Source organism: Aspergillus udagawae, assembly GCF_001078395.1.
Source record: "Aspergillus udagawae IFM 46973 DNA, scaffold_5, whole genome shotgun sequence".
In the NCBI taxonomy this organism is placed as follows: domain Eukaryota; kingdom Fungi; phylum Ascomycota; class Eurotiomycetes; order Eurotiales; family Aspergillaceae; genus Aspergillus; species Aspergillus udagawae.
The window spans coordinates 2,429,151-2,451,902 of record NW_025091268.1 but is presented as its reverse complement, the minus strand read 5'-3'; the positions used below and the strand labels follow the sequence as shown (position 1 = coordinate 2,451,902).

Below are 22,752 nucleotides of genomic sequence, written 5' to 3'. Positions count from 1 at the left end.
ATGTATTTGCTGGTGTGTACAGCCTATTATATCCTGAGATAAGAAACCGAAACCAGCACCTGACATTTCGCCTATGGGAGCATGAAGGAAACCAACATCAGGCCAGCCCAGAAACGACATATATTCCAAACACCAAGTTTCCGCTGGGAAACAGAACCAAACAAAGGAAATACACAGAGGAATCGAATAGCCATTTCTTTTTCCTTTCAAGTGTACCACCCGTTTTCTCCAATGTTCGCCAACAAATGCACCATAAATATTCTATAATCCGCGAGATAAGCTGAGATATAACCGACATCGAACGTAGAAAACTGCAGAATGAAAAGCGCATCACTGTTCAGAGAGTTGATGTTGATACAATGCAAACGCTCAACCGCGATAGACAATCGAAAGCAAGCCGGTTCAGGGCGACAACCATTCTATGACCTAGGGAAACTCATGACAGAAGGACGACCTTTGAAGTCATCACATAATATATGCATTTCTCTGCATCACGGTGATGGGATCAGAGATTCGCGCCGCGATTGTGCAACCGAATAAGTTGTATGAGGAAATACAGGTGATGAAGGCCCTGTCATGGGAGGAGTGGCAGAGAGAAAGGTGTGTCCGAAGGACTGCCCGTGGGAGGAGCCTGGATGCAAGGGCTCGGGGGCGGCGTTCGGGGCGGTGATCCCATCACAGAGCACTCGTAAGCCAGGAAGCACATTGTGAGTCTTGGCTTCAGGGACCTGTGCCAGAGGACGAGGGCTCGTTTGCTCGCTCTTGGGCGACCGGAACATGTGCTCATACGACTTGAGCTGAAACTCAAGTGCTTGGTTTCGCTCTTCCAGCAGCTGATTCTCCTGCTTCAGAACCTTGATCTGCTGCTGGGCTGTCTGGTGCTGCTGCTGCAGGTTCGCCACCAATTGCTGGAGCTGCATGCAGCGGATCTGGGGCTGCAGCTTCTCTGACAGCTGTCGAGGCATTTCATTCTCCTGGCGAATCAGGTGCACGATGATCAGCAGCATGAAGTCGATGAGGAAGATGGCTCCCTGAACGATGTGTTCCTTGGATTCCGGCAAGCTCTTGGCCGGGTTCCAGCCTGCCCGTTCAAGAAAGAAGTCATGAATCCGGCTATCAAGCTCCCGGTGCAATTGGCTGAGGTTCTTGCGTCGGTTTCCCTCGGCAATGCGATGCTTCTCTCGCTGATCATCAACATCGGCAGAGATCATGCTTCCCTTGCGCTTTCTTCCGCACAATTGCTGCAGCGGTGGTTTCCGATTGATGTTCTTCGGGGCAATCAAGCTCAGCAGGTCGGCCGGAGAGAGTTCCTGAGACCAGTCAAAGGCCTTGCGAGGCGTCAAACTGTCGGGCCAGGAGCTGTCGGCGGAGTTGGCTGGCGAAGGAGGAGTCACAATGTGCTCTGAAACCGGCCACGGCGACTTGGCGGGGAAAGTGTCATGGGGGCTGGGTGGGCTGGGAGCAAAAATGTTGGAAGTGAAAGGGTTAAAGGGTCCCCGAGGCAATGGCTCCGCTCGAGGAAGAGGAGGTAATTTGCGGTCATCGCCCAGATCTACAGGCCCCGATGAGCTGTTTGAGATGGAGCGTATGCTGCTACGGATGGAAAAGTACGTCAGTCGCACAACATTTTGAAATGATGACAGACGTTGATCACTTACGGCAAAGCGCGGCGCTGAGAGATGTCGTCGCAAGTCGACGCCATGTCGTCAAACATCATGGTTCCGTCTGTGCTGTGTGCTTTGCAGGTGGCTGAGAGCGGAACGGTTATGTCTGCGTGTCTCACCGTGTAGACACAGTGATAGATGACGTCCGGACCAGTGTCCTGTATGTGTATGTATGGCGGGTATGTACGTAGCCTTGCTTGGTGTGTATGTCTCAGAGACAACTGCAAGAGATGATAACGTAGATAAACAATGGTTCTCGTGTTGAACTGTTGACACAAGGTTGATGCAAGTAGGTGAGACAATGGTTTAAGAATTGAGAGATATAGCTCAAGGGGGATGCTTGAGACAAAGCGAGGGATTCCACGAGGCAATGTGAAGAGATGAAGAAGTCAAAGCTGCTTGTTAAGGTGCGAACCCGCTGCATGTTTTATATCTGAATGCAGGATGGCGAACGAGGGATGAATGAGAGGAGAAAGAGAAGGAGTTCGGCTTAGTGGGTGGCGCTCAGACGTGCAGTGGATGAGCTGCAAGCAAAAATGGAGCTCGAATCTCTGGATCTTCTCCAAAGTGTGAGTGTATCTATCCAAATTGAGGATGTATCAACTATCGGCTAGGAAGATCTGCGACCACCCCAACTCGGAAATGGGGAAGGGAATTAGGAATTACAGTATCTAGAGCATGTGGGCAATAGAAGATGGGTCTGGTCTAGAAGATGACTTACTTACTGGCAGGAAAAATAAAAATGGTCATTGACATGACTTCCTGGTCAATCCCTAGGTACTGATGTGCAGAGGCCCACCAAACCACACGCAGCATCTTTCCAGGTTCATCCCATGATGGCGGGGAAGTAAAAATCGCATTCCGGCAGAGTTTAGTCTCGAAACCCACTAATCAATTACTGCAATCCATCTATGGGGTACGGAATTGTCTAATTAGTATCAAGATAGTGTTCGGGAAGAGTGGTCCCGTTTGAATTATCTCTGTCACAAAACCTAAGGGCACAGACGGCACTATACGCAAGTACCTCACATAACATATGTGGCTCACACTAACTGGCATATGAGGAGAAAAGCAGATCGACGAATCAACGTGCTCCTCGAATAACCACGCTGTTTGAGCTGGATAGGGATCGGAGACCCTTGATTTGTCACCGCTGCTGTGGATTTTCGATCTACACGGGTAGAAGACGTCGATTCCCCTTGCATCGTTGCCATCAATACTTCAATATACTTTGATCCGGCCAATAATGGCCATGGCCTTATCCCCCCGGGCTCCTTTTGCTCAAAGCAAAGCATTGAGTCCCCGAAGATAGTGTGAGTGTAATCGTACGCGCGCGAGAACAGAGAATACGTTTCCAGTAATGTGTGGATGAGCGAGATCATTGAAGATTTTGTGGCTGTTACGGAACTGCCAATCCGGCTTTGCTTTTGCTCTTTCTGGGGTAAGAGACGCAGCTCAATGAATATGATCCCTGTGGAGAGGACGATTCCCAATTCCAGATGCCCTAGAACCATTGCATGGCGGAAGAAGCAATCGGAAACAGCCTCCATCTGCGTTCACCCCGATCTGGAGGTTGGAGATGCTGCCGATGCGTCCCCCCTGTCTACTTGCTGCAAGTGGTGATACACTGGTACTGCGAGAATGACAAAGGTACAGACAAGCGATCAACTGGACTAATATAGTGATGGCACAGATAAATATCCGACGCACAGGCAGACGCAAAGCCTCCACATTGCGGGTCGTCATTGCCTCAGGCTCCACAACTCCTGACCAGAATCAAATAGCACGAAGCAAGGACCTGAGCTGCTGAAGAGAGAAGAGCCTGGGACAGCTGAGCAAAAATACCTGAGACACTTTGCGACGAGGCAATCGAGCAATCATTGATGTGATTGTCCATGGCAATCCGTGCGTATAACTACTATAGCTTGATGAACACGACAGAATCAGCGTCGGCTGGACCGAGCATATTCACAATAAAACTCTCAATTCTGTACAGAGTACGTCTGCCTACTCAACCGGGTGAGGATGAATAACTCACCCGTCCAGCCCTAGATCCCTAAAGGGATAAAGCCTCGAAGCCTCGAGAGGACCACTCAATGATCGCCACCAGCCCGAGGCAGGCCCGTCTACCTGGATCACGGGGAGAACCCAGTGACCAGGAACTCATAGCTCCGACGTTCTGGGCTTCTTCCGCCTTGGGGTAATGGTGACTAGCGTGCTAAAACCACAAAACGTCAATAAGTAAGACAATTGCCCAGTCAGGTTGGCCAAAGTGATTTGGAATTGGTTTCTATTAACGACATCACCAACGGACACGCATACCGTTGATTCTGAGGACGCCACTCTGACTCGACAGTCGATAGAAATAGAATGCGCAGTACCGCGAGGCATTGCTTCTATGTTTATTTTCTACTGCAGCGTCTATCGGATTCAAAGCCAGTTCTGTAACCTGTGATTATACTCCAATGCCACGAACATCAATGAAGGCCTACTGATAATGGGTGGAATTTCAAATCTTGAGGCAATGGGGCAGCCACTAAATGTGCTTTCGCCATCAAATTCCTAGATAGCAAAGACGGAAAAGGAAACACGCCAAACGGGGCAAGTTAATTAGTATTGAGTAGGGACACTCAGTAGTCGACAAGACGGGAAGCAAATATCAATAATGCTCAGTCTCCATAAGATAGTTATGCATGTACATACATCCGTACCGTATATCAGCCTGTCTTATAATATCCATGTATGTGCAGTAAGCAGTAAAGTGCTGTGTAGCATATCCATAATTCCCACTGAACATGCGCGCCGAGCCAGTAAAAGCGGGTCCCTGGCAAAAGGAAATAAGAGCTGTCATATTCATGGTCCCGGATCTATGAAGACACCAAACGGATCTGACGCCTCCTGCCTTTTCACCTTTTTTTTTTTTTTTTTTCTCCTTTTTTTCCTCTCCTTCACTCGCAGGCTCGCAGGCTCGCAGCCCTGAAGTTTCAGCTAGCCTGCCCCACGTTCAATCCCCATGGAAGGCGAATCCTGAAGCCATCCGCCATGCGTAATGACTTATGATTGACAATAAGATTCATCATCGATTTTCCTTTGCTCTGAGCCTCTGATTGATCCTCGTCACGTTTCGTCAAAAGATGGGGAGTTGCCATTCTGGGGCATCGCTCGCCCTCAGCGATGATTTCGGGTACTATGCGCTATGCAAAAATGCAGTGCATATCCCCTGCCTTCGAAGTTCGAATGGCTTCTCTCTGCTTCTATTTACATACCTCTTGGGGAGGAACCAGTTGACTCGGGCCTGCTTCATCAGCAGTCCCAGGGAGCAATAGTTAACGGAGACTCTGACATAAGTACCAAACCCCTGTTTGGATTGATTGCCATGGGGATGTGGGTGATTCAGGTGTGCTAAACACGAGAGTACTAGATACTGATTAGGAATCAGCTGCTAAGTTGTTCGCATAATCTTGGCCTTAAAACAAACTCCAATCTACAATCAAGGGATCCTCGCAAGACACATCTTTCGTGACGGTCGATTTCCGTTCGCTCGGATGATTGATTGATTGATTGATTGATAGTTCAACAGATTGAGATTGCATGCAGAGCAACAATTGTCCGGCACGAACCATTCACGAACCTCGACTCGATTGATTTCAGAAGTACAGTGCGTAGAGTTCGACGTGTACCTACATGAGTCTCTTTGAAGCTTATGGGACTATGGCCATGCCTGCAAAATTTAGGAACCCCGCTGATAACCTCACGGATGTTCTCTAGGGACCCCTGCTGAAATTGTCCGGCTGGGCTTGGGAGTTGATCGAGGTGGGCCTCACTTGTTCACGAAGATGGTAGATCACTATACGGAGTATGTGGAGTTCGGATGGTCTAGTTTGCACGAAGTACTCGACCCTGTTTGATGGAAGTCCTCCGGACACGCTACTCAGATACTTCACTGGAATATCCTGTCAGATAGAATGATCGTCAAGTTCAAAAGAACCAGCGAGTAGTGAGCTTTCCTCGGTCTTATTGACAATTTGGCGTAGAGTAGAAAGGTATTGTGATTTGCGAGGATTCGCAGATTGACCAGCTCTGTACGTAGTAGCAGTTTTAGTGGTATTTAGAGAGTTTTAGAAGGAGACTAAGGGCTGTCGCGCGAGGTCTAAGTGTCTATCGGATCTCATCCAGACCAACGGGTTCACACGCAAATTCCATTAATTCAAACATTAATCCGTTCGGTCTGGTATTAGCTTCCTCCTTCCAAGGTTGTAGTCAAATAGTCGATACTACGGAGTACTTCCCCCGTTAGTTATGGGCCTATCGATTTTGCTTTTGTTCTCTAGGACCATTGCTGTCGAAGGACCTTTCTATTTACCATCTGATGAAGACGTAGTCGGGCCAGTTCAGATGCTCAATCCGTCACTGACTCACTGTACACTACTATGCTGTACTATATACTTGTCCAGCTACATCAGGTTAGAACCTAAACGTCCAAGGTAGGCACTACCAGAAAGGCAATTGATCGAAACTCAAATGAAACCAACTTTGACAGGTCATAAAAAGCAAATGGGGTTTGTTTCAAAGCCAACCATCGTTATGTTAGTTAACATTTAATCAACAGTCAACAGTCTCTGATCTGAATCAGGGCGCTGTCCATGTTTACCTATCGACTCGGTCTAGGCGAGCTCCGACAAATGCTGCATTATCAGAGTGGTATTTGCCTGAGGCCCCAAATCTAATACAACCCATTTGAGGTAGTGAGACAGACAGAAGCTAAACCCGTTTGCGCTTCTCTCGGCGCTGTTAATCCGGAAGGCGTTGGCGCTGTGGCTAAAACTGTAAAAACGGACACAGACATCTTCCCCGTTTTTCTCACCCACCAGAATGATCCAATAGATATTCAGGCCAGTGCCCAGAGTCTCCCGTCATGGTATGGGGAGACAGGGATGCCCCTGCATGAGAAATGCAAGACTCTTCATGTATCGACTTCTCCTGGGAGCACGACCGTAATCAGCAATGTTTAGTGTTCTGGAACCTGGATGTAAGATCAACTCGTGCTATGTTACCGCTTGCTCTACTCAAGCAATGCCCTTTTCCTTTTCATGGATATTATTTTTGACGCTTCGAGCTAAGTGGGACGAAAATGGATGGCGCAGGAGACGGTCATGCCTCTCGCCTACTATGGAATATTCAACCTGTACCAAAGCAGCTGGTTACAAATTGCCAATTGCCACTCGAGCAAGGCATGAATAGATATTCCATCCTCTACGCGACCAATCCTATACAGTCTTGTGCATAATACCTCAAGACTCGGACCCTTGACACTTGACTCCCATCTGAAGTCTAGGCCTGACGACAGACGCCATTCGAATACATTGCAGATATTGAATGTGTCCTGTATCAAGAGTCAATGCATCAGTTGCATCGATACTGCAGCTTTGATCGGATTCCACTAAACATGCAATTGATCCTCTCCTGCCCGTGCAGTCGCAGTCTGAACACGAAACCTTACTATGGCCCTTAATCTGAGCTATGCCCATGTCCAAAGCCCGACATGCCCTACCACCGGGAAGGTGGAGGTCCATGGGTCCATGGTAGGTGGCTAATTGTATTGATCACTCGCAATCGCCTCATGCAAGGTATCGTGGACCTTGATATCTATCGTAAGTTCCTTTTCAGCTGCAATAAGCAGTCCACAATTTACATATTGATTCCAAATTGTGTTGCCGCGTCTTATCGCTCATGTTCCGCGAGGAAGGACTTATGTTAGCTATTTTTGTATCTTGCAACAATCTCCAGATTTTGCACCGATATAATCCTAGTGTCCTGGTTTGGGCTGTTCTGGCACTGTGGATCATGCATCTATGTGCGCATTGGACTATGGAAGTAGTGTGCTTGGGAGAATAGGTAACTATGGATGTGGTCAAGGTTCAGCAGCCGTATTGGTGAGCTGATGATCATCACCCCTTCGGACGCCGGGTCAGTCCTTCCGCTGGGGCGAACATACCCATTTAGAGTATCTAGGGCTACAATAGATCGTCAGGGCGATCCATCGAGGCACGGATCAGGAGGTGAGCTCCGTATCTACGTGATGTAACTATCTCAAACAGCATCTGGAGTCTCAGCGGAGAATGGTAAGTAGATGGAACCTTCGAGGCCTCTTGCCTCTTCAGAAGAGGCGGCTACCTAAGAACTCGAAACTCCAGTCTAGGCCGGACAAATCTATAGGTATCAAAGCACCCGCAACTCCCTGCCGAACGAGTGGCAAACGAACCCTGAGCGAAAGCACCAATTGCGATGTGTAGAAACCCCCTTTAGATCCCGACATGGTTATGCTGGCACCGCTTCATGAGTCTAAAACACCTACTGCAAGACAGAAGAACATCGAACCTCTCGTGTGACTATGACACCGTCCGCGTATGACCTGCATATGCGATCCCAGCAGGCACGCTGGTCGCTGCGTGCTAGTGCTAAAAACTATTCATCCCATTCAGCTTTTGGACACGTCGAGCTCGAGGCATCTTCGCGAGTGTTCATAGACTTCGAATTTGGAACAGGCCAGCATCGGACTATGACGTCCAAATTTGACACCTGTGGTCATTTAGAATACTCACAAGCAGGAAACCTCTATTAAGCGTACTCAACCTTGACTGGCCCTCTACCACAGATGACGCTGTTACTCGACCGTGGAGCAGGATTCCTATCGCTTCAGCTTCGGTCTTCAACGTCACGGTCTTGGTCTTCCTTGGTTTCTAGGGTGTCGGCCTGCAAATCCTTCGTTCGCAAGGTTTTGTCAAAGACGTCGACGAGCATGAGTTCCTGCTGCCAAAGAGGACGATTCGACGCGGCAATGTGCCCCTAATCCCCGTTTATGACCCCCGCAGCGAGCAACTCGTGGACTGATCAATCGCTGACTTTGAGGACTGACTCAAACAGGTTTTTCGCACGAGCTTCTCTGCGTCATTCACACAGAGACCTGTGGGTGTTCTTTTTCTTCCGTTTTTGCCTTGGGTTACGCAGTTTGAAAACGCTGAGTTCCAGATCGCTGCCACGGTTTAGAAGGGTTGGAGGGGGCACGGAATGGCCAGCCATACGGTGGATGAACTAGGTCCGTCCAGTCTGGCCGTGCCCCTGAAGACTAGCACGGAGGGTATCTTCCTCGCTCGTCGGTGTGGCATGCCGAGGCTAAGTCTTGATGGCATTTCCATAGAAGTACCTGCTTTCAGTTCTGTGTATTGTTATGGGACTCCATGGAATGGCTCGCTGGGGAGCATTCAATTAGTTCTATAAATACAGGTACTCTTAATAGAGCGCAGGACAAGTACAGGGAGCCGGTAAGTTCAGGATAACGGTTTAACCGCAGTCATCTATTAGGCCCTTGAAGGCTTAATAAGGCATAATACGCCAATTCCGATCGCACCGTGTCCTTTGATGTCCTCGATGAAACACAACTGTCTCACTTGGATACGTCTTTAGAACGCTTCTCCCAACCGATGATGCTTGGCTTCATGGGGCCTGAGAAGAGTGACGAATAGTCGGTTTCAGGCACTCCCTTCTTTTCATCCACGTTGAAAAGTCGTAGATGGCGCACAACGGTCGCCAGAATCACGCCAATGTTGAGATATGCGAATTTCTCTCCGATACAGCGATGTCGACCAGCACCAAACGGAAGATAGGGGCTTGACGTGCCCTTGGAGACGGCGCCGTAACCGTAGTCGACAACCTCATCGTTCTCGTGCTCCTTGGAAGCCTGGTTCTCCCAGCGATGGGGATCCCAGCATCCGGCATTGGGAAAGTATTCGTCGCTGAGGGCTGTCACTCCAGGCGAAGCAAGGAGGACGCGACCGGGAGGAATCAAGTAAGGAGTTCCGGGAACGGGCAAGGGGCTTTTCACCTTGCGCATGAGCGAGTGAATAGAGGAATGAAGTCGTAAGGTTTCACGAATAACATGTTGATGGAAGGGAAGTTTGTCAAGATCCTCGTACTGGAGCGGAGGAAGACTGCCGTCTGGCCCAATCGGGCCAAGATTGGCCAGCTGCTCCTGATACAGCTCGTCGAGGACCTCTGGTTGTGAGGCCAGTCGCAGCATAATCCAGGCGCCGATGGACGAAGATGAATGCTGACCAGCCATCAACAGGGTTATCATCATGTGAGCAATTTCTTTATCAGGCACCTGCTGTCCATTTTTGTATGTGCTGTTCATAAGGTTCCAAATCATGTCTGACTTCTGAGAGTCCTTTCCACCGTCAAGACGACGCTGATTGATAATGTCAACATAGATTGACCTCATGCGCGCATGGGCAGCATCTCGCTTCTTGTTATGCGGCAATGGGGCCCAAGGTAGCATGAAATTGATGGGAGTAAAACCCTTGTCCAGATCATGATAGAGGTCAGCGAACTCAGCTGTGAGTTTGGAACGAACCTCCTGGCCTTGGAGGGCTCGAGCAGCAGTAAAAATGGTAATCTCAGCCATTGCAGCAGAGATATCCACCTGGCCGGACGAGCCTTGAAAGTTCGGCGAGTTGCGCAGATAGTCCAAAACCTCCTTCTCAATAAGTGGCACATGAGACTCTAACGCCGACTGAGTCAAGCCGTACTTGATGAACTTCTTCTGCTCCATCAGCTTGGAGTTGGGACAATCATAGACTACGTCTGATCCGAACACTGGAGTTGTCAAGGGACTATAGACCTCTTCTGCATTGACATCCTTGAGCTTGCCGTTGAGGATAAACTCGTTTCCCTGAACGCCGAGGTAGACGGTGGTTCTTTGGCCCAATAGTATAAAAGTAAAGATATCGCCATACTACCAGTTAAGAGAGCTATACTCAGCAATGCGCCCCGGGATGAATGTCAAACGCTAGCCTTGAAACTCACCTTTTCTCTGCAGGCAAAAAAGAACTTGTAGGGATCAATCCCGTAGCTGATGGTACTGCCCAAGAAAGGGATCCAATGGAAGACCATTGGCGGTTCTGTCCGATTCCAAAGCCGAAAGAATAGTTGATAAACAACATTGAGCAAGATCACCGTCAGCATCGCAACGGCCATGTAGGCTGTGAGCAATAGCATCGGCACCATTTCGAGGACAGGGACGACACACAGGGAGGGTCAATCCGAGGATTAGAGTGTTACAGCGAAGAAAAGAAGCGAGAAAGCATAGGAGGAAAAGGGACAAGAAGGACAATTTCATAGAACGGATTCCTTAAGGCCAAGGACAAGGAGGCATGAGGAACTAGGTAATGAATAACATGTTCCATGCTATATTTTATAGTTACCTACATATACAGACCCATAAGTATGTCTACCTACCGTAGTATGAACTAAGGGGGTATGGTACGCTGGACTTACACCTTAGTAATTAGGCTACTCTCATTCGGCTCAGCACACATCCGAACCGCGTGATTCTAGACGAGACCCTCTGCGGTAATGCTGAAGTTATTCATCCAAGAGATTTCGCTGGACGAGAAACGGTGCAGCTTATTCGAATTGTTTCTCGTCTTCTCCCTGACTAGGTACAGGCTTCAGGCTGCCGCTGAGCAAGATATGAAAGTCATGTTATCTCTTGCTCGCTGCGCAGTATTGAATACCGCCCTGGCGAGTCCATCATTCTATTGAGTATGTGAAGACAGTGTATGAGCATAGATTTGTTAACCAGTCTTACGTTTGACCGATCAAGGCAAAAATAAAGCTTCTATCGGACTGTCTCAAAGGCTCTCTGGCAGAATAGAAGGCTCTGCGTCCACCGAATCTAGAAGCTGAGGCACATGCTCGCAACTCCAGAATGGGTTTGTTCAATTTTGTACCGTGGCGAATAGGACATCTCATGGTGGGCTCATAAGGCATCCAGTTGTACACTGCTTTCGACACTGTGCGCTACTCCTTCCTTTTGGCGAAAACGCGTCTATTCCCGCTATAGCCGCCTTCAAATTTCCTCCCAGCATGGCTGGCAACCCTGCTAGGTACATCTCTGCATTCAGAGATATTCATCCTGTAGCAGTGATGACGCGCAAGATATCAAGCTGTCTTCATTCCCTCAAGGGAATTTCACGGAGCTGGTCATAGCCCAGCCCCTCCATGTCCGAGGATTGAACAAGTTGGTGTCACACAGATCGACGTATATTCTCTTTTTGTTAAGGGGATCGCTTCGGCTGATGAAACACCAGATAATTAATAATGCTTTGTACCCCTTTACGCGTCAATTCCACTGGCCATAGGAGAAAGGCACCCTTTCTGTGGCTGGCAATCCGGTTAGCGGGGTCAAGCAAAGGCTTGTCCTTATCTTCAGAATAGCCCAGAAAATCCTTGGCAAATCAGTCTGACCCATTCTCATCGCGTATTTTCATCATCTGTCCTGTTGGTGAGTGTCCGCAAAGATGGATGTGGAAACGGTGATGGGATATATATCATGGTGGTTACCTAGAAGAAAGATCAGAGGATGGAGACATTGGCCAATGAACGTCCATGTAAACGACAGCTTGAAAGGTTACGACTCCACAAGCAGCGGTAAAAAGATTTCCTCAGCAATCAGGACACCAAACTGTGGTTAGTGTACCGGCAGTGGCAGTTGGTTATCTTATCGGTGGTATGAGTCAAGATTTGTGGCCGAAATCGCCCCTCGCTCATTGTTCCGCCCCGCCGGTCTGGCTCCAGGTTTCTTTTAAAATTTCCCTTTCCCTCCCCCACGAATACCTAGCTAGCTTAGTCAATTACTCTTCTCTTCTTCTCGAGCATCTTGCTGTCTAATTTTCCAGAGTGATTTCTCAATTGCTCGTACCCAGCATGTGTGGAATCTTCGCTTGTCACCAGTACGTCCTTTTTTATAGCTTCGTCCCTTGTGCATGTGCCCCGCGAATTTTAGTGGGCAGCCGCACATCGGACGGGGCCTCCTCCAGGTCTGATCGAGTCCGCGCTGACCATTGATTGCGTGATAGTCATCCTGATGTGCAGAAATTCAAGCCCACGGCTTTGCGCATGGCCAAAGCGTAAGTTTCTCGCAGTGATTCATATCACATCATACGGATTCGGGACTGACCATTGCCAGTGTGCGCCATCGTGGTCCCGATTGGAGTGAGTCACCTCGCTTTCGGGAGACTCGAATGACCGGCTAACCGCAACAACTATAACAGGTGGAAACTGGTCTTCTGACGGCACCAGTTCGTACATCTGACAATTCACGTCAAAGCTCACTGGAATGCTAATTGAACCCTAGTCCTCGCTCACGAGCGTTTGTGTATCGTCGGTGTCGGTTCGTGCTCATGCCAAGCATCCCGCTTTCGAATTTGCCCGCTAAACTCACAATAGACTCTGGAGCGCAACCCCTCGTCAACGATGATGGCACCATTGCCCTGGCCGTCAACGGCGAAATCTACAACCACCGGATCCTGAGAAAGGGATTGAGGAAGCAGTACAACTTCAAGACACATTCGGATTGTGAAGTGATCATTCCTTTGGTATGCCCCAAGACCTTTCACACAATTCGCCGGCTTCCAGAGGCTAATCAGCTTCAGTATATGGAACATGGCCTTGACGCTCCTAAGCATCTTGATGGCATGTTTTCTTGGGTTCTTTATGACAAGAAGGAAGACCGGGTCATCGCCGCTCGTGATCCCATCGGTATCACCAGCTTCTATATCGGATGGTCCTCTGAGACCCCTGGAGCAGTCTACTTCGCCTCCGAGCTGAAGTCTTTGCACCCTGTGTGCGACAAGATTGAGGCTTTCCCCCCTGGCCATGTGTACGACTCCAAGACCGGATCGATGACCCGCTACTTCCAGCCCAAGTGGTGGGATCCCACTAACGTCCCCTCGGCTCCTGTTGACTACAAGGTCATCCGTGCATCTTTGGAGAAGTCCGTGCGCAAGCGTCTGATGGCGGAGGTGCCTTATGGTGTTTTGCTGTCTGGCGGTCTCGATTCCAGCTTAGTGGCTTCCATCGCCCAGCGGGAGACTCTGCGTATGCAAGAAGCGGCCAAGAACGCTCTTGTAGACCAGACTGGTGCATCTGATTTGGTCGGCATTGACGATACTAACGAGCTGTCGACCGTCACCACTTTCCAGCAATTGCACTCCTTCTCCATCGGTCTTCCTGGTGCCCCCGACACTGAAGCTGCCCTTGAGGTGGCCAGATTCCTGGGTACCAAGCACCATGCCTTCACCTTCACCGTTGAGGAAGGCCTCGACGCTCTCTCTGATGTCATCTACCACCTTGAGACATACGATGTGACAACTATCCGCGCTTCTACTCCCATGTACCTGCTCAGCCGTAAGATCAAGGCTATGGGCGTTAAGATGGTCCTCAGTGGAGAGGGTAGCGACGAGATCTTCGGTGGTTATTTGTATTTCCATGCCGCTCCCAACAAGGAGGAGTTCCACAAGGAGACCGTCAGACGTGTCAAGAACTTGCACTTGGCGGATTGTCTCAGAGCCAACAAGTCCACCTCTGCCTGGGGACTCGAGGCTCGTGTGCCCTTCCTGGACAAGGAGTTCCTCGAGGCGGCCATGGGTGTCGACCCTCAGGAGAAAATGATCACGAAAGAGCGCATTGAGAAGTACATCTTGCGGAAAGCTTTCGACACCTCGGACGAGCCCGACACCAAGCCTTACCTCCCGGAGAAGATTCTCTGGCGTCAGAAGGAGCAGTTCAGTGATGGTGTCGGCTACAGCTGGATTGACGGCCTGAAGGATCGGGCCGAAAAGCAAATCACTGATGAGATGATGAAGAACCCCAAGCCGGAATGGGGTAACGATATCCCTGACACCAAGGAAGCGTAAGTTCGGCCTATTTCAGAAGCCTCAGATTGTAGACAATAGTCTCTAACAGTTTTCAGGTACTGGTACCGCTTGATGTTTGACGAGCACTTCCCCCCAACTTGCGCATCCACCGTCGAGCGTTGGACACCGACATGGTCGAAACAGACCGACCCTAGTGGAAGGTAAGAGCTCCCACTATGTTTGGTCGACGCTTCTCCGATGCTGATACATAACTTCCCAGAGCTATCGCAATCCACGCGGCCAAGTATGAGCACGTTGAGTAAATGGTTCTTCCAGTTTTGGTTCACGCAAGTTGGTCATCACAAAATTTTCTGGGCATAGAGAAATGTATAGATTATTAACATTATTAACCGGAAGTACTCCCGGGATTGCAAAAAGCAGAGTTTTGCAGCATATGTAAAGCTATTCGTCACTTTCTTTGCGCTTCTGGGATGTCCTTTCCGTTTCCCTGACTGACAAAGAGTCCAAAATCAATGGGCTTACGGCGTTGCGATATATGTCAACTTACGTCCCTTAATGAAATCTTATCTTCAATTGTTGCTTTTATTTTCAAGTCTGGAGTTTGTAAGCGCGACTTGGGAGCCATGGTCCATTGATTGCGTCGAGCAAGGCATGAACAGCAGTTCATATCAAGAAATACAGCACAAAGGAATCGCACCGACATTCAGCTTATATTGGGGGGAAAGGATTTTTTCATGAAGTAGTTGCACTTCAACTGCTCAATGTTCTGCGTAATTGCGTCGAGACCAAAACAATCCAAGTACAGAGTATCTACCCCCGATACAAGTACAGGGTCAGGTACCGAAGGAGGGAATCGAACCGCGCAACCTAAGGCATCAAGACAACGTCACGCGATTTAGCGGCTTTTACCGGCAACCCGAGCAACAACCAATAGGCGCAAGATCCTTTTCCCGTGGCTTCCCCATTGTTTGGCAACTCAACCTTCTGCCGACCTCTTCGTTCTTCCCCATCGCTTTCCACTTCTTCTCCCCTCCATCATCACAAACCTCCTGAGCCAACAGCTACCGTATCTCTCCTACCATTCTACTACCATCCTATCCTCTGTCATTCACAATGTCTGCTCCTGCTGCTTTCTCTGACATTGCCAAGGCGGCTAACGATGTATGCCTTTCCTTTGGTTCCCTGTTTTGAAAATGAAAAATAGCGCAAACGACAGCCTGTCGGGAAGGATCCTTCCGTGCTAATACACTGTGTTATATAGCTCCTGAACAAGGACTTCTACCACACCAGCGCTGGTAAGTCTCACTACCATCTTCGTACACTGTTGCGCAATTGAGCTAACCACCTACCTTCAGCCAGCCTCGAGGTCAAGTCCAAGGCTCCCAATGGCGTCACCTTCAACGTGAAGGGCAAGTCTGCCCACGAGGGTCCCATTGCTGGCTCCGTAAGTCTCGCATCTTGCGCCTTCCTGAATTTTACAGAGCTCAATTGGCCGGATTGGTGCTGACCCACAACTCGTTATCCGTACAGCTTGAGGCCAAATACGTCGACCTGCCTACTGGTAAACGCCCCATAACGCGCAAACCACCTGATCCCAGCACCAGAAAAACCGGCGATGCCGGGTCCATGTTCTCCTTTACATGCGGCCAGGTCTCGTCAGCATACTTGAGATTCCTATTCATGACCAGGATAGTCGCTCATTCCATGATGCTAATATTCTGTCCCCACCCAGGTCTCACCCTCACCCAGGCTTGGACCACCGCCAATGCCCTCGACACCAAGCTCGAGCTCGACAACAACATTGCCAAGGGTCTCAAGGCTGAGATCCTCACCCAGTACCTGCCATCCAAGCAGTCCAAGGGTGCCAAGCTCAACCTCTACTTCAAGCAGCCCAACCTGCACGCTCGTGCCTTCTTCGACCTCCTCAACGGCCCCTCCGCCAACTTCGACGCTGTCCTTGGCCACGAGGGTTTCCTTGTTGGTGCTGAGGGTGGCTACGACGTCCAGAAGGCTGCCATTACCAAGTACTCTGCTGCCGTCGGCTACAGCGTTCCCCAGTACACCGCTGCCATCACTGCTGGCAACAACCTGACCGTCTTCTCCGCCAGCTACTACCACCGCGTCAACCAGCAGGTTGAGGCTGGTGCCAAGGCCACCTGGGACTCCAAGGCCGGCAACTCTGTTGGCCTCGAGGTTGCCAGCAAGTACAGACTCGACCCCTCTTCCTTCGCCAAGGTATGTGGAAGCGTCTTCTGGTGTGAAACCAAATTCCGCTAATCTGTGTTCCTTTAATGCAGGCTAAGATCAACGACCGTGGTATTGCCGCTTTGGCCTACAACGTCCTCCTCCGCCCTGGCGTCACCCTCGGTCTCGGTGCTTCCTTCGACACCCAGAACCTGAACCAGGCCGCCCACAAGGTCGGTGCCAGCTTCACCTTCGAGGCTTAGATGGTTCCTCAGACCAAACATTTTTCGCACCTCGAGTATCCTCCACACCTAGTTTCCAATGTCCCGAAATCTTTTCTCAGTACGAATTGAAAATACTTTTCAAGAAGCTGCCAACAGCAGTTGTGTGTTGATCTGATAGTAATTTAGAGTTTTCTGAGCTGGCTGTTCTCCTGGTCTCCACGTGGCTCCGCAATTACTACGTGAAGTCGCGGTCGGAGAGCGTTGATGTAAGCGCTGGAAAACATTGTTGGAGTGGATGTGGATCTCTGTTTGAGGTGGGCTTAGTCTATTTCATGTATCGTATACCACGAAGATCACTGTATATCAGGTCCGAATTTCATTTGTTTGACGCCCGAAGTTTGTGGAGACCATTCCCTTGCGTAGATCTATGCTATACTGTACACTCAAATATCACGCGCTGTCTCGAGGTCATCATAAGGTGTATATACGTATATACGATGAAAAACTCTCACAAAGTAGGCACACAGTCCTGAAAGAAGTGCGACTTCGATATTGCACTATCCGTCATTGGAAGACCCTAGCCGTCCTTCCGCCGGCTTGCAGTGCCGGATTTGGAGGTGGTCGGCCAGCGAAGCCAGCCAGTCATGGCCCCCGCACCTAGTAAAATTCCACATACGACAATGAAGCGCAGCGCAAAATCACCTGCACGGCCGATGTGCTTTTCGTTCAAAGCACTCATCTCTCTCGATCGCCGCTCCTGCCGCCGGGCATCCTCCGCCGACTGAGTTCGGTAATGCCCCCGGGCATTGAAGTGGTAGACGGGATTCCGGTCAATGAAAGAGATCGGGTCCTCATCCCGGGCGCTGCCGGCAGCACCCGCAGATGACCAGGATGCCGACGCACCGCCTGGAGGCGGACGTCTGCTACTCCCGTACCCGCCATGGGCATAGAACGATGGGGGCGGACCACGGAAAGGCCCGCGACGCTTGCTCAGGCCGCTGGCCGGTCTGGACCCCGCATAGGAGGCACCTTTGGTGTGAAGATTTGCGCTATAGCTACTGTGGCTACCCATAGGGTGTTGGCCCGGGTTTGCGGTGCTGTGTGTGGAGCCATGTTGGGCGTAGATGCCGTGTTCGCGATCGTAGGCGGAGCGTTTGGCGCTGTTGCTGAGGACGTGGTAGGCGGAGGAGATACGGGCGAAGCGAGAAGAGGCTTTCGGGTCGCCAGGATTGCGGTCTGGGTGATGATGGAGGGAGAGAGAGTAGAATTTTCTGACGATGCGGGTTATGTTAGAGGTGCCGAGAGAAGAAAAGGTGGGAGATGAGGGGGTGAGGGACGCAGCGCTGAATGATGCAAACAATCGTACTTTTTAATCTCTGCTGCTGACGCTGTCACCGGCACATCGAGTATCTCGTATAATGTTGGTTCATGACTGTCTGCATATAGGGTTGACGTCGTTGAAAATGGAGCCGTGCACGCTCGAGTCCGGTGGATTGATGGCGGCCAGGAAGCATTAAGAATGTATGGAGTGAAAGTCCTCACACGAGGAGATGGCATCACTTCTCATTCGTTGAGTTCACATCTAGATCTATAGAAAAAAGGAGAGTTGATGAGAGGAAATTGTCTGGGCTGGAGAGAGGATTGTTTAGAGTTGACGGGGAATTCCCGCCGTCGTAGGTGCGTCATCGGAGTCGGACATTGCCAGGATGAAGATCTGATAAAGATCCCAGGCTGTCTCTCCACTGGCTATATGGCACATCTCAAGACCCGCTGGATTTTCTAGCACTGGGCGCGTCATCTGATAATAATTATACGTAAAAATCAGATAGATTTAGTATCCAGCTTCAGATTATGTTTCCATCGACTACTGCGTAGACCACATCTTCACTTACCTCGGGGGTATTGTTAACAAGATCTGCGCAGCATCCTCGCCGTTTATAGACGACTTCCACAATATATGTCTACCCCACAAAATCCTGCGGGGAAATTAGACCAAGTCACAATTCACTGTGATACTCACATCAATCAAATTATTAATATCGTAGCATTATAATCATAGCTTCTTTAGCCCCGACATCGTCATAAGGCTTATCGCCGGGTCGTCTATACCGCACTCAGTCTTGGCACAGAACTTTCCGCATCAAAGTATGTCGCCTCTTGTCCCTCATCCAGAATTCTTCCTACTAGCTACACAGTTTTTGTTTTCAGCCGACGGTCTTTTCCTTACTCAATAAAGGTTGTCATTATGGCGGCTCAGGCTAGCGAGAAGTTGCAGGACCTCAACTGTGAGTATTTCCGCCTCGAATCCGATACATTGTCTATAAGCCTTTCAAGCCGGCTTATACTAATGAAACATGATTCTTCGCTACAGTGAACGGCCAGAATGGTGACGCCAAAGCGGATACCTCTGCCGTCGGTCAGACAGAAGCTGGTGAAGCGGAAGATGACTCGGACGATGAGAAGGAAGATGGAAATGCTGCTCCGGAGGCCGGTGCAGGCGGAGGTGCGTACCTACACGTCTGGGTTCATGTTTGACATGGCCGTCAGTCGGACCTCGGGAATTCTCACTTACAACCCCCGGATTACAGCTGCGAAAAAGAAGAAGCGCAAGTCCAAGAAGAAGAAGAAGGGAGGCGCCAAGGTTCAGAGTTCTCCTCCGCGTGTCCCAGTATCGAATCTTTTCCCCAACAACCAATATCCCGAGGGCGAAATCGTCGAATACAAGAACGAGAATTCTTACCGCACGACCAACGAGGAGAAGCGTTATCTCGATCGCATGAACAACGACTTCCTGCAGGACTACCGCCAAGCTGCCGAGGTCCACCGTCAGGTCCGCCAGTATGCGCAGAAGACCATCAAGCCCGGCCAAACCTTGACGGAAATTGCTGAGGGTATTGAGGATGCAGTGCGTGCTCTGACTGGTCACCAGGGACTAGAGGAAGGTGATAACCTCAAGGGTGGTATGGGTTTCCCGTGCGGTCTGAGCATTAACCATTGTGCGGCTCATTACACTCCCAATGCCGGCAACAAGATGGTGTTGCAACAAGGAGATGTGATGAAGGTCGACTTTGGTGCTCATATCAACGGCCGCATTGTTGACAGTGCCTTTACTATGACTTTTGATCCGGTCTATGACCCTCTGCTGGAAGCTGTCAAGGATGCTACCAACACCGGTATTCGGGTTCGTCAAACCGTAGCCTTCAAGCTATCGAGGATTTCTTGCTGACAATTTCACTGCAGGAAGCCGGTATCGATGTGCGTATGAGCGACATTGGTGCAGCCATCCAGGAGGCCATGGAGAGTTACGAAGTTGAGCTCAACGGCACGATGTACCCTGTGAAGTGCATTCGGAACCTGAACGGTCACAATATCGATCAGCACATTATCCATGGCGGCAAGAGTGTGCCCATTGTGAAGGGCAGTGACCAAACCAAGATGGAGGAGGGTGAAACCTTCGCCATCGAGACTTTCGGTAGTACTGGAAAGGGCTACGTGAGAGAAGACGTAAGTGCTTTCAAGTAGACGCCATCGCTTGCGTTCGGAATATGCTTACCCCGTAATCTTTTGCAGATGGAAACCTCCCACTATGCCCTGAACCCCGATGCGCCTTCAGTTCCTCTGAGACTTTCATCCGCGAAGAATTTACTCAATGTTATCAACAAGAATTTCGGCACGCTACCCTTCTGCCGTCGGTATCTCGACCGACTAGGCCAAGAGAAATATCTCCTTGGAGTACGTCAATACTCTGCCACTTCCGGTGCAATCTCCCGTCTCTACCGTACTGACATACCTCTCCAGTTAAATAACCTTGTTTCGTCGGGTATCGTACAGGATTATCCTCCTCTCTGCGATATCAAGGGCTCTTACACCGCCCAGTTCGAACATGTATGGGCAAGACTTACACCGTGATGCTCAGGAACAGAAGCTGACCTTAACTACAGACCATCCTCCTCAGACCAACCGTAAAGGAAGTCATAAGCAGAGGAGACGACTACTAAAAGAATGTCCATAATGTTCTTGCATACTTGATGTGGATATTATTATGAGCCTAAGAGCTCAATGCTTCGAAGAAAGCAGAATGATACGACCCAGGCTTGAAATTCAGCATATATAGAATCAAAGAATGAATCACTCACTCTTCACCCACGTATCCAGGGCCATGGCTGCCCTGTCCTAGAGGTTACAAAATTAGTGACTCGTCCCTTAATCATATCATGTGCCGCTGTAGCCCCACGTGGAAACTATCCGCTCCGGGTCCGATGGTCTCCAATTATTGTCTGATCGTCAAAGCTCAACGTCAATTGACCCATATCTTCTTCTTTCGATTCCCAGTTCATTCTTTCTTGATTGTTGCATCCATGGACTAAGCTGTTACGAGTCCTGCAATTCCCTACACCACCATGCCCTCTGTCGTTGCAACTGCCTCCGCGCCTCACCTCCGCGTGTCCGCCGCAAAGAGCCAGGGCGATAAGTCCTCATCGGATACTCAACCATCGGCGAGAATTCCACCTCCGGAGCAGTCTGCGGTCGAAGATCAGTTCTTCTGGACCTATACTGAGGAGCCTCATCGGTCGAGGCGGCAGGCGATCATCAAGGCTCATCCAGAGGTAGGTGTACTCTTCTCTAAACAACACAACCACCTGGCTAATTGTCTCTCAAAATTCCTAGGTAACCAAGCTCTGCGGGCCTGAGCCTCTCACTAAATATGTCGTTCTGGGTGTTGTTACCCTTCAACTTTGCTGGGCATATCTCCTTCGCGATACATCATTCTTTTCGTGGCGATTCTGGGCAACGGCGTATATAATTGGGGCAACTGCAAACCAGAATCTATTCCTTGCGATCCATGAGATCTCGCATAATTTGGCCTTTCGTTCAGCAATGGCTAATCGGTTGTTGGCCATCATCGCCAATCTTCCAATTGGAGTGCCATACAGTGCCGCCTTCCGGGTATGTGGCTTTTGAAACTCCACACCGTGACACTGATGCACAGAGCATTGGTATAAAAGAAACGCCCACCTGCTGACCCTTCGTCTGTCCTTCCCTACAGCCGTACCATCTCACGCATCACAAATCCCTCGGCGTCGCAGGTCTCGACACCGACCTTCCCACCGCCGTTGAAGCTTTCCTCCTAGACTCTCTCCTGGGCAAGGCATTCTTCTGCACCTTCCAGATATTCTTCTACGCCGTCCGACCTATGTTCATCTACAGTCCTCCATTCACCTACATTCACCTACTTAATCTCATCACTCAGCTCTCTTTCGACTATGCCCTCACCAAGTTCTGCGGCGGCTCCCTCCAGCCAATACTCTACCTGCTCCTCAGCTCCTTCCTCGCCGGCTCTCTACACCCCTGTGCTGGCCACTTTATTGCAGAGCACTACTTCTTCTCCCGGGTGGAGAGCGGCGGCACAGAAAGTATCGAGGAGCAAAAGAAAATGCGGGCGAACGGCGGAGCCAGCAAGCACAAGCAGCAACCGCACCCTCTAGACTCCCTTCTGCCACCAGAGACATACTCCTACTATGGGCCGCTCAACATCCTGACCTACAATGTCGGCTTGCATAACGAGCATCACGATTTCCCGGCCATCCCGTGGACGAGGCTTCACGAGCTTCACCGCATCGCGCGAGAGTTCTACGAGCCGCTCCCCTGCCACCGCAGCTGGATCTGGGTCACCTGGACTTTCATCCTGGATAAGAATGTGGGCATGTGGTGCCGTGTCAAGAGAGCGCAGGGCGGTCGTCTCGTTGGTGGAGGCGACAATGGTCGAGCGGGGGAGAGGATATGCGCTGCTGCGGCCGGAACGGACGAAGGAGTAGATGGTTGGAAGGAAAGTGAAATTCAGAATTGATTTCTGAAGCACCTGTCTGTCCAAGTGCAACCTCTACAAAAACTCGTTTCAAGCTACGAGGACATGAAAGGGTGGACTGGGGCCACATGATTTGCCAACAACTTCGGAACAAAAGT

The 22,752-nt window shown here is 50.1% G+C and overlaps 7 protein-coding genes across 7 annotated transcripts; 4 read left to right on the top strand and 3 right to left on the bottom strand.

The window, feature by feature from the left end:
* Positions 1-491: 491 nt before the first annotated feature.
* Aud_007675 (putative HLH DNA binding domain protein) lies at positions 492-1,717 on the bottom strand (the record flags this gene model as incomplete). Its single annotated transcript, XM_043292563.1, has 2 exons — positions 492-1,593; positions 1,659-1,717. The coding sequence occupies 2 exons, from the start codon at positions 1,715-1,717 to the stop codon at positions 492-494; spliced, it is 1,161 nt and encodes a 386-aa protein (XP_043148498.1).
* A 7,391-nt stretch (positions 1,718-9,108) lies between these two features.
* Aud_007674 (cytochrome P450) lies at positions 9,109-10,727 on the bottom strand (the record flags this gene model as incomplete). Its single annotated transcript, XM_043292562.1, has 2 exons — positions 9,109-10,455; positions 10,527-10,727. 2 exons carry the CDS (start codon positions 10,725-10,727, stop codon positions 9,109-9,111), a joined length of 1,548 nt encoding a protein of 515 aa, XP_043148497.1.
* A 1,701-nt stretch (positions 10,728-12,428) lies between these two features.
* Aud_007673 (asparagine synthetase B) lies at positions 12,429-14,682 on the top strand (the record flags this gene model as incomplete). The annotated part of the gene is made up of 9 exons (XM_043292561.1): positions 12,429-12,454; positions 12,581-12,631; positions 12,691-12,716; positions 12,776-12,802; positions 12,859-12,894; positions 12,951-13,099; positions 13,157-14,415; positions 14,476-14,580; positions 14,640-14,682. The coding sequence occupies 9 exons, from the start codon at positions 12,429-12,431 to the stop codon at positions 14,680-14,682; spliced, it is 1,722 nt and encodes a 573-aa protein (XP_043148496.1).
* Positions 14,683-15,493: 811 nt separating this feature from the next.
* Positions 15,494-16,827, top strand: Aud_007672 (porin; the record flags this gene model as incomplete). The annotated part of the gene is made up of 6 exons (XM_043292560.1): positions 15,494-15,541; positions 15,642-15,675; positions 15,736-15,824; positions 15,911-15,941; positions 16,113-16,615; positions 16,678-16,827. The coding sequence occupies 6 exons, from the start codon at positions 15,494-15,496 to the stop codon at positions 16,825-16,827; spliced, it is 855 nt and encodes a 284-aa protein (XP_043148495.1).
* A 538-nt stretch (positions 16,828-17,365) lies between these two features.
* Positions 17,366-18,345, bottom strand: Aud_007671 (DnaJ domain protein; the record flags this gene model as incomplete). Its single annotated transcript, XM_043292559.1, has 2 exons — positions 17,366-18,059; positions 18,155-18,345. 2 exons carry the CDS (start codon positions 18,343-18,345, stop codon positions 17,366-17,368), a joined length of 885 nt encoding a protein of 294 aa, XP_043148494.1.
* Positions 18,346-19,033: 688 nt separating this feature from the next.
* Aud_007670 (methionine aminopeptidase 2) lies at positions 19,034-20,786 on the top strand (the record flags this gene model as incomplete). Its single annotated transcript, XM_043292558.1, has 7 exons — positions 19,034-19,073; positions 19,160-19,291; positions 19,377-19,969; positions 20,029-20,292; positions 20,359-20,520; positions 20,587-20,673; positions 20,730-20,786. The coding sequence occupies 7 exons, from the start codon at positions 19,034-19,036 to the stop codon at positions 20,784-20,786; spliced, it is 1,335 nt and encodes a 444-aa protein (XP_043148493.1).
* A 402-nt stretch (positions 20,787-21,188) lies between these two features.
* Aud_007669 (sphingolipid delta(4)-desaturase family protein) lies at positions 21,189-22,636 on the top strand (the record flags this gene model as incomplete). Its single annotated transcript, XM_043292557.1, has 3 exons — positions 21,189-21,395; positions 21,457-21,735; positions 21,836-22,636. 3 exons carry the CDS (start codon positions 21,189-21,191, stop codon positions 22,634-22,636), a joined length of 1,287 nt encoding a protein of 428 aa, XP_043148492.1.
* Positions 22,637-22,752: the final 116 nt, after the last annotated feature.